Source organism: Cyprinodon tularosa, unplaced genomic scaffold, assembly GCF_016077235.1.
Source record: "Cyprinodon tularosa strain WSP-4 unplaced genomic scaffold, ASM1607723v1 ctg829, whole genome shotgun sequence".
NCBI lineage: Eukaryota > Metazoa > Chordata > Actinopteri > Cyprinodontiformes > Cyprinodontidae > Cyprinodon > Cyprinodon tularosa.
Genome location: NW_024039595.1, coordinates 164,683 through 180,739, shown reverse-complemented (window position 1 = coordinate 180,739; position 16,057 = coordinate 164,683). Strand labels below are relative to the sequence as shown.

Sequence of the window (16,057 nt, the reverse complement as noted above, 5' to 3'; positions counted from 1 at the left end):
TTTTTGCTGCTGTAAACACCAGAATTTTCCCATTGTGTGACAATAAAGGGATTTTCTATTCTATTCTCTCAGCCTCTATGACAAGATTGTAGACAGATTGTAGATGTAAACCCAGTTAATATGCTGTGGTATAAGCGGCTCATACTCTACATCCCTCCAATGTGACTGAACTAAAACAGTACTGAAAGAAGAGCAGTACAAAATCTCCCCATAGCGATGTGATAGATTCATAGCTGTTTATTACAAATAACTGTTGGTTTTTGTCCAGTGGCGCTGCAGGTTGTAAATGTCTGTCGTACAGGGCTGGGTTTTTATCCAATGAAATTTACGTGTATTTTTAAAAGTGTTTTTTTTTTTTTTTTTTTATCTAATGGATAGTTTGACACATTACAACAAAGCAATCATAAATAAATCTTAGTTTTTATTCAGAGCACTGACACATTTAAGTGAAGCAAAACCAAATGTATGTTGTTTGGTGGTAAAAGGCCCAACACTGAGATAAGCTTTTTAGCACTTGTGAAAGTTTGAAATTATGAAGTTTTTTGGAGTAATAATAGATGATGAGGTTTGTTGGAAGCCCCATTTAAATGATGTAAAACAGAACTGTTTTTTATTTGCTGTTCTTTTCATATGTGATGCCTAATATGACCCACTTTGCTGGAATTTGGGGAAATATATATAAAACAAACCTGGATTCAATAATTAAACTGCAGATAGGAAGTGTTAGGATAATAAATCAAGTTTAATAATACAAATTAGCTTTTCATAAGATCACAAAAAATAACATTTCTGGTTATTGTATATTTAAAAAACTGTTGAAATTATGTTTTGGGTGGTAAAGAAGACTAGTCCTGTTTGTATTGAAAAAAAGTTTAAGTAAAGGCAGATTTATAACAAAAGGGATTGCTAATGAATGAAATATACAAAGTTTCCATCTGAAATATAGATGTGTGTTAGTTTTGTGTGTAAAATTGTTGAATCGACTAAACGGTGAAATTAAGATGTGACATTCTGTGTTAATTTTCAAGAAGACATTAAAATCTAAAATAATTAAAGCTTAAAATGAAATTTGACTGATTTTAAGCTCTCATTTGTTCTGTAATGATGTACTAGTACTGTTTTTTTTTTATTTTTTTTGTGAATTAGTCTTATGATAGATTATAAGCTTTTTGGGCCTCAACCTAGTTTTTTTCTGGATAAATTATTTATAAAAATTGAGTTTCAATTTTGTCTTTAAACCATATTAAAACATTTGTTCATTCATTTAAATACAGCTTTGACAAAACAAAAGCAACACACAACAAAAAGCAGAATCAAATGAAGGACCTTGAGGTGCACTAAAATGACCTGAAACTATTTCAGGAGAGGTTGATTATATATAAGGGCATCAAACAGCCCTTAAGGTTAGGCAAATAGCTCATAATCATAATATTCAATCTTTACTAGTCAGTGATTTCAAGGCAGAAAACCAACATGTTTAAATTTTTCTTTATTTATTACAGAAAATATCAAAACTCTAATCTGCTACAAATATTTGCGTACAAAAGAGAGTCATTCATGAAAATAAATATCTGTGCAATTTATCCGTATTTTGACTGAAAGTGGAGAAACGCTGAGATTCACACGGATTAAACATCACAAAGCAAAACAGCAGAATATAAAGGTCTGCTCTTTTTTTCATTGGCTGCTAACTGTGATGCAATATTATTCATTTCCACTGCAAACAATTATCTTATCACCTTTAACTACCTCATTCAACATATTGTGCCGTACACAGCGGATACTATGGGTATCGCTTCACATCTAAATCCTTCCTAAAGTTTCTCTAAAATATACATTTACAAAGTCTGACAAAACAAAAGGCAGAAACACTGTAAAATGGAAGCCATCATTCCCGTGGGACCTTTTCTCTTCCTTTATGAAAAATATTGAACTTTACAACTTAACATATTTCAAAAAAACAAAAGAAAAGACATCATCTCAGTCTGTTTTTTCTGGATTCTTGCAAATTACAAACTTTCATTGACCTTTAATGATTGCACCACTTATTTTTGCAACTTTAAAGTCTTTGCATGTCGTAGAAATGTCTAATAATGTGCAACAACAATTCAAATTGTCATACAAATATTTGAGAAGGAAAAAAAAACTTAATGGTTATCATTCTCTTAGGTTTAACATTCAAACTACATCCTTCTTTTTTATTGGTTTCTGGATAAGGTCAAGAGAAAAAAAAAACAGAATATAACCTGTTGCATTACTATTAGCAGATTTTTTACAGGATGCAAAATAAAACTTACAGAACCAATGCACATTCCCTTCAACACACAATTGTTTTATATATATATATATATATATATATATATATATATATGCAATTATATTGTTATCTTATATGAAATGCATTTGCACCTTTTTATATTACTTTAACACTTTGAGGAGCACCCAACATATGAAATGCATCACATCAAATAAAACCTATAAATATGAACTTTACAAGGCTGAAATCTAATGAAAATGGCTCATCAGCCATGTTATGTTCACAAAAATCTGAATGGTATTTGGGGTTTTTTAAGACTGAAAACTGTAAATGACAATTAGGTTTATCGACTCCTTTCATAATACAGGAATCAGTTTTTTTTTTTTGCATTGATGTTTAGCAACATTTAAATGAAATAACTCAAAACAAAAAAAAGAATCACAGTAGCATGCTGGAGGCAAACAATGGCTAGATTAGACCCTAAGGCTTGGCAAGAATTACCTTCTTGTAGGAATCAGCTTATAAATCGGGTGTCTATTTGATTACTTCTATGTTACCATACCTGGCTCCAACGAGTTGCTGTATGATTATTGAAGCAGAATGATGCTTAATATTGAGGTCTTCCAACATTTAGAAACTGAATCAAAGCCACAGATACCTAACTAATCTGAACGCTCTGAGAAAGTCACATGATGTCTCATGCAAAGCCTGAGTTTATGTGTAGAACACTGTAAAGGTTTGTTGGCTTTGATATGTCATTTAAGGACTTGCATGATAATTCACATATTAATGACATCAGAGATTCATAAATGCAGCTCAGTCCGTATTCAAAGTAGATCCCAGAGCAGGTTTAGGTTCACTCTTTGAATGTGCCTCTTCCAGTCAGATCAAAGCGGACACTGTTTTGGGGGGGGCAGTGCAGCTTGCAGACGGGCTGCAGGATCCTGCTGGTGTCAAAGCTGTAGAGCTGAGAACTATGAAGACCAGGTTATGTCACCTTGATGGCAGATTTTTTCTGAACGCAGAGCAGAGATACATATGGCACCCCGATGAAAGCCCACTTCTCGTTGGGCCAGAACATGATGACGGGGCCTTGCTCTGGAGCCTCGGTAGCCACATGGAAGTAGGCGAAGCAGACGCAGCCTAAGTAGGAGGCCAGACAGATGAGGATGTGCCTGTGGGAGCAGGAGGACCATCAGTTTTTCATTTTTTCCAGAAAAATGTCTTAAAAAGTCTTCCATCTAACCCTTCTTTAGACATTTTTCACCATAAAACTTTATGTGATAGATCAACACAAAGTAAAGCACAATTGAAGTGAAAATTTACATTTCAAATAAATCAATTGTGTTATTACAAGTGAATAACATCAAATTATCTTATTTTGGGAGTAAAAATACTAATTCCATCGACAGATCATCTTATTCACCAACTGAAATAAAGGTAAATACTTGATTAAAAAAATTTTTACTTATTTTTAGATAGTTTTCTAATCAATGCAAATCTGAACATTGGTTCAATCTTCCAACCAACAATAAACAGATACGCAAATATTTTTTAGCTGATATTAGCATTACATTTTTTTGTTTTTGTATCCGCATTGGCTAATACGTGCAATATGCAATATCTTCGATATTTTAATTGTTCTTTATGATTCAGTTGAGAATTTTTGTCATATTTGTTAATATTGCCTCATTTTGATCACATAAATTGAGGAAAACAAAACAATATCGGTCTAAAGATTCGGCCCAAAGTGTGTCCAAGCTGAAAGGTAGTGATTGTCCTCTCTTAAAAATATCTGTTATTTTTGGTTTTCTTACAGACACAAATGATAAACTATGTGAGATGTTTGAGTTGGGCTTACCAGGCACAATGCAAATAGGGGAAGTTGACTGAAGACCACATTTCACAGAATATCCTGTCGCTGATCCAGCAGAGCAGAGCGAGCGCCCACCAGATCCCCGAGATCAGCCCCAGCTTGAACACACGGTAGTTTTCACACCTGCAATGAGAGTGAGCTGAGAAATGTGTGCAATTCTGGAAACTAACACACAGATGAAAGGTCACGATGTAATCCCAGAGAAAAAAAAACAAAAGATGGAAACAGCAAAGCACCTCTGATTTCACAAGAACCCGATCCTTTTACCCTAAATGCTGGGTTTTTTTCAGTCCATATTTGACAGAAATTTTATCAAATCTGCATATTTGTGTGTTTTTGTTTTGTTTTCTGTCATGAGTTTTTATGTAAACCCATATGTTTCTGTGTTTAATATGCTTGGTGTTGAATACTCTTTGCTTTGCCTTTGGAAAAAGATGCCAATAGTAAATCAGGAAATGTTTGCTCTTTTAAAACAACATAAGACTGTTTAGATTTGCTACAGTGAATCTTAATGTTTACATTAAGATTATGAAAAAAGTGTTTTTTGGTAGAGTTGTTTGACTGTAATAAACAAAAAAAAACTTAAACAACATCTCAAAACACCACGGCCAACAGGACGGTGGAGGGGTGATTATATGGTGTTATTTCCAGCCACAGAACATGGAAATGGTGAGTCATTTAGTAAACCAATGAGAAAAAAATATTTTTAAGAGTAGGAGTTGGGTCACAAACAGGAAGACGACACCAAAAGCAGCTTCACAGAATGGTTCATTAAAACATTGGAAGACTCCAATGGCCCAGTCAAAGTCCGAACATGGGTCTGACTGAAAGGCTGTGGTCAGACCTGAGGGGAGCTTAGTGAGGAACAAAAGCCAAATAAAGCCAAATAAAATCAAGCAACACTAAAACACCATCAGAATCTGTCAACAGTTAATAATCACTCTGAATCCATTTCTAAAAAATCTAAAATGTGGTTCATTCATGTGAAAAAGAAATGAAACTCTCTTTAAATTCTATATTTTGTATTTAAGAAAAACCTGGGGCGCACTGATGAATTTAGTTTACATAAATGTTCCCTCATGCTTTTATCTTTTCTAAAGGACCTGCTGGAACCTCATAATTTTCTTAGATTCATCCATCCATTTTCTGTCATGCTTTATCCCAAGCGGGGTCGCAAAGGGTTGCTGGTGCCCATCTCCAGCTGTCTACGGGCGAGGGGCGGCGTCCATCGCAGGGAAACACAGAGACAAACAGGACAAATGACCATTCACACTTAAGGACAATTTAGAGAAACCAATTAATCTAACAGTCATGTTTTTGGACTGTGGGAGTACCCAGAGAGAACCCACGCATGCTCAGGGAGAACATGCAAACTCCATAGAGAAAGACCCCGAGCCGGGAATTGAACCCGGAACCTTCTTGCTGCAAGGCAGCAATGCTAAGCACTGTGCACTGAGCAGCACTTATAGAGACCAGATGATTTATAAACTGAAAAACAAAGGTTCGCTTTTTCATGACTCTTCCCTCGAAGTGAGGAAATATTTCCCTTTCTGTCCAGTGAGAGGGTGTCAGCATTTGGCCAACATAAATTATCAGCAAAATCAAATATAAAACATTGCTGCGTTGAATAGTTCTTACTGCTATTAACATACATGGCTCTTCTGTTCTGTGTGGCAGCAAACCCGCTTTAAGCACATTACCACTACCTTAAGGGCTGGAGTGAGAAAGTCAGTGTGTTACTCTTGTTAAATGTAATGTGGCTGAATTCAGTGCTTCTCTGACTTGCATTTATTTTTATTGTGATTATACTGAGAATTAAATGTATTTCCTATCAATAACTAAAATGATCCCTGATGTTGCATCATGTGGGAGTTTGAAAAGGGAAAGTTCTGCTTAATCCTCAGATAAATAAACACATCCCCTGACCTACAAAGATGTGCTAATCCAGAGTGCCTCTGATAAACTATTCTTAGCGCTGCCCTCCTAAGAGTCCTTGTGACTGGGGTGGAGACATGGAGGCCTGATCGTTCTGATGGGGCTGCACAGTTCTCTTCTGTTAAAGTCACAATGTTTTACTAGTGCCTTATTTGCTGTGATGTTTTAATGACCATCAAGGGTCAAGCAAAAACATGGCTTAACTTTGATGCTTTGCTCACATTGACAAATTGAATAAAAGGTGTTTTACTGAGTTTCGCATCATTCTCCAAGTAGGAGGATGATTTAGCTGCTCTGTCTGCAGCCATGCTCTCAACCAAAGAGTAAACTTCTCTCTGCCTTAAGTTCAAGTAACTGTGTTTTGTCTCAAGTGATGGTACAGTCAGATTGGGCAGGAGATGGAGGGACTGCTTTTGGTCTCTTCTACACTGATACAACAAAAGAGAAACACAAGATAGGAGCTGAAAAGCATTTACTGGTCCATCTATGTTCCAACTCACACTAATGTCCCCTTTGATCATGACTGAAGAGCAAGATCCTAAATTCTGGCTGAAATGAAAATGAGCTTTCTTTCTATGGTGGCTAGGCTCACCTTAACTTAAACAGGTGAAGAGGTCCGTCATCTGGAATTAAGTCAGGAGCACCTAACTTTTTTCCTCCCTTTAGAGCATTTTCTTAGCACATTCAACTAGTTAAAAAAAACTCAAGGATGAAACAGAACTCCCTGGAGCGCCTTCATATCCCACATGAACCGGGAATGCTAAGGCACAGCAGTTCCCAGCCCTAATCCTCAGGGACCACTGTCCTCCATGTTTTCAGCTTCTGCAGCAATTATTAGAATGGAGATCATGCAATAATTTAAATCAGGGGTTCTGGATCATCGTCACATCTACAGTAATGATCTGTAGAGGTTTCCCAACCTTCCATCTTTAATACATTTCAAAGAATTCAATGCAAAAAAAGAAAACTCTGTTAAGCAAGTGTTTCTAGGAAACAGGAAACTCCTCAACGTCTCATTAGCAACAACAATGACTAAAACAAAGGAAAAATGTAATTAAACCATCATCAAAGTTGACACATATACACAGCGAGTCTATTTTCCCATGGGAAACAGTCATGACTGTGCATCAGGGCTCGCTAACTTAACGTACAGATTGTCCTCAGTTGGTCAACACCTCTTCCTGCCAACAGAGACTATCAGCAGGCTGCAGGATATCTGCTCTCCTCTCACATTAGAGAAGTAACAAAGATAAGAAGGGGAGCGCAGTTTGGGTGAGGCATCGCTAAATGAGCTGAATAATTCAAGAAGGAAGAGATCTTACTTTATGCAACTCAAAGCATAAGTTATTGTGGTAGGATTATTAGCTGCTATTGATGCTCTGAATTGTAAACCTGGTGCCAAAATTGAAGCTGTATGAAGCGCTTATTTAAATAGTCTTATCACGAACAATCCAAATTAATCTTATGACTTCAGCTCAGTAGAATTTAGCAGTTTAAACGACACATGAACAAGAAATACATACCAGTGATAGTATTGCTTGCATCCAAAGTCAAAACCTAAAAGTAATCTATAAACTAGGATTTCTATTTCAGGGCAGTTTGTTGAGCCAAATTTGCCAATAATAACACCCAGAGACATGTAAACAGGTAAAGTTAATTATCCCACATCATTTTTCATAAGCAGCTGTTGTCCAAACATAACATCCTTTAGAAATAAATGTAATATTTATTAACGTAATAATGTCTATGTCATTAGTAGCTTAGATTTATTGACTGTTTTCTTGTGGGTTTCTTGTTAGTGTGATATGCTGGTGAAGATTCTCAGTCATCCAGCTCAAAGTCATTCCAAAAAAGGTTAAAACCAATCCACTGGACTTTGTTTTCCAAGTCTAAAGATGTTTCGCTTCCCATTTTTAATTGAAAAAGCTTCCTGAATGGGAAGTCTTCCGACTTGGAAAACAAAGTCCAGTGGATTGTTTTTTTTTTTACTTTTTTGGAATTGCTAGTGTGATATAACAGCAAAAGCTAGTTTCTATGCATCCAGGCTGGATAAGCACCAATGTTTACCTTTCACCTCACAGAATGAAAAGGAATGCTATAGACGTGCAAGAAAGGGTTTAATCCTGGTATACCAAAGTCTCCTAAACAGCCATCACACAGTGTGTACATGCCAGGCCTCCAAACATTACAAACCTGAACAGAAAAACTTTACTAAGCTCTAATTAGAATATAACTAGGGCTGAAACAATCGGATTAATCGCATTCAATCGATTGTAGAAATACTCGCCAACTAATTTGGTAATCGGTTAATCGTTAAATGGAGTGTGGAGAGTTTAAAACATACCTTTAGCTGACAGATCTACCCACTTAGAGCAGTAATCAAAATTGTAAAAAAAAAAAAAGTAAACTTAAATAAATTTTTTAAATTTAAGATTTTGAAAAAAAGCCTGTCAATATGCTCTATACAAAACTCCTCAAGTCGAAAAGTTTTAGTTTCACCTGGTTTAATTTAATATAAAATATTTTTTAATTAACCTTTTTCTATCTGATTATTAATCGATTAATCCAAAAAAATTAATTGATTAATAATCGATGTGCAAAACAATCACTAGTTGCAGCCTTAACTATAACTGTATGCTCTGTTCAGATGAGACAGGGGAGATCGAGATTTACCATTTCTTTCTCTAAACACATGAAGATTGTTTAATACAGAGCAAAATATAAATAAGTGGGAAAGTAGCAGATCCTGAAAGGAAAGTGTATGGTGTAGGATCTGTGATGCTGTGGGCCTGTTTTTCTAAAATCAAAGTGAATCTTGCTGGAGGGCATCGCACATAGAAACCCTTAAAAGCCTGAGAGATCTTTAATAAATAAAAAAGGTTAAAGGAGTCAGTTTGTCGTCTAGAAATGGGAAGAAACTGGAGTAGGTGTGATCAATAGTGCATAGTTGATTATACCTCTCTCTATCCTTGTGAGATGAGTGCTGATCTTTTGAAAAACAGTGGATGTTCACGTAGACAGAGCCAAGGAATCAACGGTTGTGCAAATAAATATTTTTAAAGCATTTACTTCTTCTTTTCCTATCTGTCTTCCTCCACAGTAATCAGACAGGAAATGGGCAGCGGGAGGGGAGGTGAGGGGGGGGGGTGGGCTGTACTCCAATCTTACATCATAAGAAAGTACTTCTTATTATGGGACATCTTCCATTATGAAAAAGCTTATTTGAGTTATTTTTATCTTTCAAAATGAGATTATGCTCCTGCAGTAAAAGACGTTTAATATCTTAATGCTTTTTATCATCTTTAAATCTATATTTGAAGCAACACAAATTAATGCAAAACTGAAACTAGAACAGTTTCGCTTTAAGCAATGATTTTATTGGCTTACTGAAATAATGAGCACGTTGTTTTTTGGTGCAACTGGAGCTCTGTCAAATGGGGGCCAAGAGTCACACTGTAAAAAAGTCAAACAACAACAAAACAGTGTGTTCTTTCTGAGGGCAGTGGTCCATCAGTCATGGTCACAGGAACTCAGTCTATCCCGAGCAAAACAAAACATCAAGAGGCTTCAGAAGATGACTGATGTCGCTGTAATGTCAAGAATTAAGGAGAAATTAAACAATAGGTGACCTAATGTTACGGAGCAACGAAGTTAAGGCTGCAGAGGAAAAAACACAACATGTGACCCCATATTACTGAGAAGGAGGAAATAATTAGAGGTTAATGCAAAGGATCTCCTTACCAACCAACACAAGGAGCTGGTTAAAAAAGGAAGTGCAACTGGGGACGAGCGCGTGGGATCTCCTGACGTTAACATATCACCAGAATGATTGACAGCTAGGAGGCCTACTTATTTTGATGATCCTCCCAGAAAAATAACATCCTCCACTATACCTTTAATACTTCTGTTTATAATCTGGAGTTAAACAAAAATCTGAAATAAAAGCTCAAATCTAATAAACATCTAAATGCAACTACGAAATATTTCAGTTACACACTATTTCCATAGTATGTAGTTGCTGTTCATCCTTTGGAAAAATCATCTCCGGCAATACAAGACAGAGCATGACCTCTAATTAAACCCAGAACACTAAACAACTTCCTGCTGGTGGGTACCATCTATTGTATTCACATAATCACATTTCCTGACAATAGACTTTGAGCAGATTATAGATAATTACTTGAAGTCATTGTACTCTTAATGCTCTCTTTGTACTCTCTTTATCCCTAAGGCAGGTAGAACCTCACACAGGGTATGAGTCCGGTGGTCTATGTCAGAGGGCTTTTTCATCAACCTTAAAGGGTAAAAAATAAAAATAAAAAATAAAAACACAAAGTGGCAAAAGTGCAAAAATTATGAAAATGATATGTCATACTCCAGAAAAGTACTGAATGGGAACCAGAAAGTTCAACCAGGATGTTGGTTAATGTGAGAAAAAAAATCTGAATGTTTAAGGAACATTTGTTATTATCCAATGCTGATTTTAATATTATTACGTGATTAAAAAACTAAATCCAGTCACCTAAAAAGAAAGTGATCAATTCAGGAATAATAGGAAGAACAAAAAAAAAATGTTTTTTCAGTATTTTAGTCACGAATTCCTACAGCAGCAGAGTCATAGCATGACTAACATGAGCAGAGAAACAATGGGACCCAATCTAACAAAAACACATTAAGGATGAAAATGAGTCAGATTGAGAAACAAAGTCGGGTTTTTGTTTTGTCCACAGAGATACTGTTTCTTATTAACTGGTGTAGAGCAGAGCATTAGGGTTCTGTAGCATGATCAGCATGAGGTGTGCCGGGATCCAATAATCTCCACTGACCTTTTAAGCTCGGTGATGAGCAGCGCCGTGCAGGGGATGCCCAGAGTCATGAGCGACAGTGAGTTGACCACAGGTTTAACAAAGGCCAGAGCGGTGGTGATCCCAGACAGGATGCCGATGACCACTTTGAACCTCAAACTAGGCAGAGAAACAAAAAAAGTAAAAATATGAGGTGACCTCTGGATGGAAACCTAAACAGACTATTTTTTTTCAGTTAGAAATCACACTGATAACACATTCCTGTCTTTTGGTTCTAAATTGTTGAGATAAATTGTCTTATTTTTAAGCAAATCCAGTTTATTTACACTAGTTTTATTTTAGAGAAAAACTAATTTTGTGTAGTTCCAGTTTATGCTTTTAGAGATGTTAATGTTTTATCCAATAGCTGTTCTTTTTCACTTTTTATTGAACCCCCATGCTCTTAACCCAACTGCTGACGAGCTATAGGCAGAGAAAACATAACATGACAGCCTGCAGCGGGAGAGAACCCATCAAGTCTCTGTGACAATACAAGAAAAAGACATGTGATGCTTCTTTTAGTGGTGTCAGCTATCTGGGACGTTCCTATATTTAGATACAATGAGTCATAATATTGAATGCGTCATGAGACAAGCCAATGACCCATAGTGAACTCCAGATGTCAACCTATGTCACTTAAAATGTTTTTAAATCCCAGTTAGAACCTCTAAAACCCCGTTTTTAATTAGTCCCTATCAACATACCGGTTTCTCCTGAACATCTTTGGCATGTATCGCTTGGGAAACCACATGGCGATGGCACACATGAGCACCCAAAGGATGGCCAGCTCATCCAGCATTTGGCCGAGGAAGCTGAGTGTGGCGTGAAAATATGTTGAACCGATGCCTGTGAGAGGGAAAGTCACAAAGAATGATGACAGGGGTTTATAAGCGGATTGGTGGTCGACTGAAGGAGGCGCCTCTTTCTAAAAGGCTACAGCTATTATAATTGAAAGTTAGAGGAACATCTCACCCTAAGGTGAAGCAAGACCAGCATCTGTCAGAGATTATAGTTGCCACCAACAGTACAAGCTGACATATTACCCTTCAAATGGATCAGAGGCCTCATATTTTTTTCATTTCATGTTATAAGCAGAACTATTGATGCAGACAGATCATTTCCTTTCTGAACTCATTTATTATGCATTTACCAGAAGCTATTTAGTCTCCATGCAGTACTCCACAATTTTAAGAACTATTTATGAATAGAAACCGCTATACTTTATAACACAACACAGTTACAACCCGGCAGTGGGACTACATTAAAGATATTATTACGGTTTTAGGCAGAGGTCTAAAAAGGTATGGGATTGGATTAAAATAGGGTTTTTTCCCCACCTGTAACTGCACACTGCTACTCAGATGGCTGCATAAAAGGCACCTTAGACCTTTTCTCTTTACAAAAGTTAATTTGCTGTTCAGAAATATTTGCAATCCTTAAAGGAGAACGCCGTGTTTTTATATTGGACCCTTGATTTTATGTTATTACATCATGTTCTACTCACCCATAGGAGTTTTGTGTCATTTGGAGCTGTTCTGAAGATATTCAGTTAGGTTATATTCAAGTAACGTCTTCCTATGGGCAACGACTTGAAGGCACAAACTAAACTGTTCAGAATTTATCATTCATGGTACGCCAGCATTCATAACATGTAGGCGAATCACTGTCCCCTAGACATCAGCGGTTATATTTTTTATATTTATATTCTTTTAAACAAAGCAGAGTGTGTTTACCTCATCCGTGCGATGGACTGGAGTTGTGTCAGGCAGATCGGGCCACAGGCGGCTATGCTCAACGCCTTCTATTCATTTGGCTAGCTAATCTGAATTGTATAATTCCATTTAGAGAGCGAGATCATCTGTTGTAGTAGCACTAGACATCTTCCAGGCATGTGAGGAAAACTAGCAGCAGTTCAGCGGACAGGATGAATGAACGGTAGTTGGCGCGCGCCAACACATTTCCAGATACAGGTAAAAAAACATAAGGCTGACAAGTTTGTCCTCTTTCGGCTTCTCTAATCAAAAATGACAACACAACATAGCCTCTCCATTATGTGCACCACCCCTTACGTATTTATAAACTACTAGTTCTAAGTCATGACAACGCTCTCCTGTCCTGCTTTATCTTTAGCAAACTAGACGTTTGCTAAAGAAAAAAATTACATTGTTACACAATGTCCCTTTAAAAATGAGCCAGCTGTTAAAAATTATGAAAGCTATAGGTGTTTTTTTTAATTTTATTTTAAGAATATTTGTTAAATATAAACCTTCAGTAGCTATGAATAAATGATCATGTATCTAGGGTTATAGCTCAGCAGCTGCATGAAGAGTTACTGTGAATGTGAAACACAAGAGCAGTAGGGCTGGGCTGGACTCTTTTGTTATCACTGTCCAACAGAACGTATCTGATCTAAGTAATCTCCTGTCCCAACAAAAGCTCTGAGAGTCGCCATCTTTTTAACAGAATTTTTATCCAAAGACCCATTGCTGTCATCACTTAGGCCTCAATCTGGGTGTTTTTATTTTCAATAACCCACATTTTCTGATCCTTTTAAATGTAGATCAAACAAACCGAGGACATAAGGAGGAGATGTGTATTTCTATAATTTGATTATTTATGTAAAAAGTTAAACCTGTGTTAAATTCAACCTCTATTCTTGAAACAAACGAGCAATAACTGTTAATTCTTTCAAGTATAAATTAACAATCCTTGCAGTATGGGTGAACCCTTTAAGAACAGAGTCCGATCTTTGTGCTCAGGTCTGAGATCTCGTCATCTAAAGATAAGATCCGAGGAAATGAATTGTTTTCTCTTTAGAGTTGATTAAAACAGCCTGTTCAGTGTTTCACACCCCCACTGACTGAGGTGACCTCCCAGTGGATGGGGTCAGGCTATCTTTGCCGAGTATGCAACCTGTGTTTTCAAACAGCACCGAGAGAACAAGGCCCTCTGTCTCCATTTCCATACAAACAGTGTCAAACCATCTGCAATCTCTTAGCTTGGTTTGCAGGACAGCATAACACTGCAAACAGGTAACAATTCTGCATTCAAACCGTATTTTTTTAGTAAAGAGGATGTGATCTAAAGAGCATCTGTGAAAAATCTTGTTTACAATTTACAGTTACATGGAATAATATTTCAAAGGGCTGCTAAACCTTAAGAAAACATGTAATAAATTATGTGATATAATTAAGTAAAATGTTCTCTTTTTCTTATATCCAGTCCCCCTGTCTTTTGAGCTTCAGTGAAAGTTTAAGGAGGAGGAAATACATTTTCAGCATGCAGAATTTGCAAGGCAAACACTATACAGAACAGGCATAAGACCATTACAACATTGCATGCATGGAAATGCATTGCAATATAATCTGTGTGATCTGACATTTGTTAGACAATTTAATTGTTGGGGAGATAATGGGGGGGGGGGGCACAAACTTTTAGATTCTCTCAGTTAGTGAACTTTGAGCAACAAAGGAGAGCAAATTAATCAAGGACCAGATGGTGTAAATGTCCCCCACCCAAGCAAATCAGCTTCTGGTCTGGGATTACATCCACAGAGAGCAAACTGAGGAAGATTAAGCAGAATAACTGGTGGCAAGTCCAGAAAGTCTCTGCAGCAACCGACCAGCCACCAATAAAGGCAACCACGCATGTGCACAGAGAGGCTGTGGCTATTTTCTGCTTACCAGAGTCTGTTTGCAGCCATAAACAAACAACTTGTTTCCGTTTTTAAAGGAATGAAACGTCCTGTCTGCACTGCTCATCCTCACTGTGAAGAAGTGTTGAACTCACCGACCACCACCAGCAGGATCCAGATGAGGTAGATCCCATTGTTGAAGTGCTGGGCATATTCACGGAACAAAAACATCAGTATAGGAGGCAAAACAAAGAACAAGATGTTGCTGATCTGAAATTGAATAAAGAAACAAATAGAAGATTTAGGGAAACATTAAACAACGTGTTGATCACTGGGTTCAGAAGAACAGCTGAAGTGTAAATGATTACATTTAAACCAGATTAACGTAAACAAAAAAACTGGATCTGGATCTGATAAGAAGAATAGTTCTTGGTAAAAGGGGGCTGTGAGGACTGTTGGAGAGAAGAGCATCAGAGCAAAACAAAGGCAGAATAGATGGCGGTTGTAAACAAAACTGCATGAGAGACGCTGTTGATTAAACACTGACCGTGTTGTAAAATTCAGCGATGCTGGGGTAGATGAGGTAATTCCCTTCACACCAGTCCACATCCGAGCTGCCAGCCTGCAACTGGTCCCAGAAAATCGGGATAGCGTTGCTCATGTCTGGACTAGTTCTGGACAACAGAGCGCTGCGCCGATCAAAGCAAAGCAAAACAAAGCAACAGCTGAGGGAAAGTCCGCCAGCTCGGAGGCTAAAGACTAACAGTTTAAATGCTGAACCGTGGATGGCTGTGAGAAGAAGTGTTGATGTCGGGAATCGCTCCTGTGTTGCATTTTCTCTTCGTCCTTCTTTTCGCAAAGCCTCCTATCTTCTGCTCCGTCCTCTGACAGCTGCTAAACTCTGGCCTCAAAGAGTGAGCAAGCGAGTCAAGAGGACTCCCCCCTCCCGGCTTCCGTCGGCAGTGAAACCGGAAGTGCTTGGATTTAATCAAAGATACAAAAGTTGTCTGTCTGATACTATCCAAATAAAGTATTTAAGGATTACTTGTTTAAACAGCTGTATTGGCATCCCATCTGATAAGGCCGATGCTGATTTTCATTTTAAATTAATTTAATTAACATTAAATTCCATGCAAAACGTAATAAGGTGCAAATATTTATTCGCCTATTCTATGCTTAAAATCTTAAAATATTTATTATTATAATTATCATTATTATTTTCATTGTTATTATCATTATTATTATAACTGCCGTTGAAATTATTTAATAATTTCTTTCTCTCCTCTCCAGGGTATTTGTTTCAAAAATCATTAGGATGGTTGTTGTGTTTGGTCAAAAATTGTGGTATTTCTTTGCTTGGATGCGTTTAATAATGAGGAAACGTTTGAACATTTTGACATGCCAGATGTGCCATTCGGAGCTGCTTAAAGGAAAAATCAGCAATTCCAACTACTGGTGAATCGGTGCATCTCTGAAATGAATCCCTAGATAATAAGTTTCCATTCGTTCCT

General features: G+C 37.1%; 1 protein-coding gene across 1 annotated transcript; it reads right to left on the bottom strand.

Annotated features, from left to right (window-relative positions):
• Positions 1-2,631: 2,631 nt before the first annotated feature.
• acer2 (alkaline ceramidase 2) lies at positions 2,632-15,473 on the bottom strand. The gene is made up of 6 exons (XM_038272416.1): positions 15,094-15,473; positions 14,702-14,816; positions 11,617-11,758; positions 10,895-11,032; positions 4,119-4,256; positions 2,632-3,432 (listed from the first exon to the last, which is right to left on the bottom strand). The coding sequence occupies exons 1-6, from the start codon at positions 15,205-15,207 to the stop codon at positions 3,246-3,248; spliced, it is 834 nt and encodes a 277-aa protein (XP_038128344.1). The 5' UTR covers positions 15,208-15,473; the 3' UTR covers positions 2,632-3,245.
• Between the last annotated feature and the right edge of the window lie 584 nt (positions 15,474-16,057).

What these genes read in the sequence shown, in the direction of transcription:
- acer2 (XM_038272416.1), bottom strand. Translation starts at nt 15,207, where the DNA reads ATGAGCAACGCTATCCCGATTTTCTGGGACCAGTTGCAGGCTGGCAGC. An exon ending in GATCCTGCTGGTGGTGGTCG is followed by an intron (nt 11,759 to 14,701) that starts GTGAGTTCAACA and finishes TCCCTCTCACAG; the next exon opens with GCATCGGTTCAACATATTTT. An exon ending in CCCTATTTGCATTGTGCCTG is followed by an intron (nt 3,433 to 4,118) that starts GTAAGCCCAACT and finishes CTGCTCCCACAG; the next exon opens with GCACATCCTCATCTGTCTGG.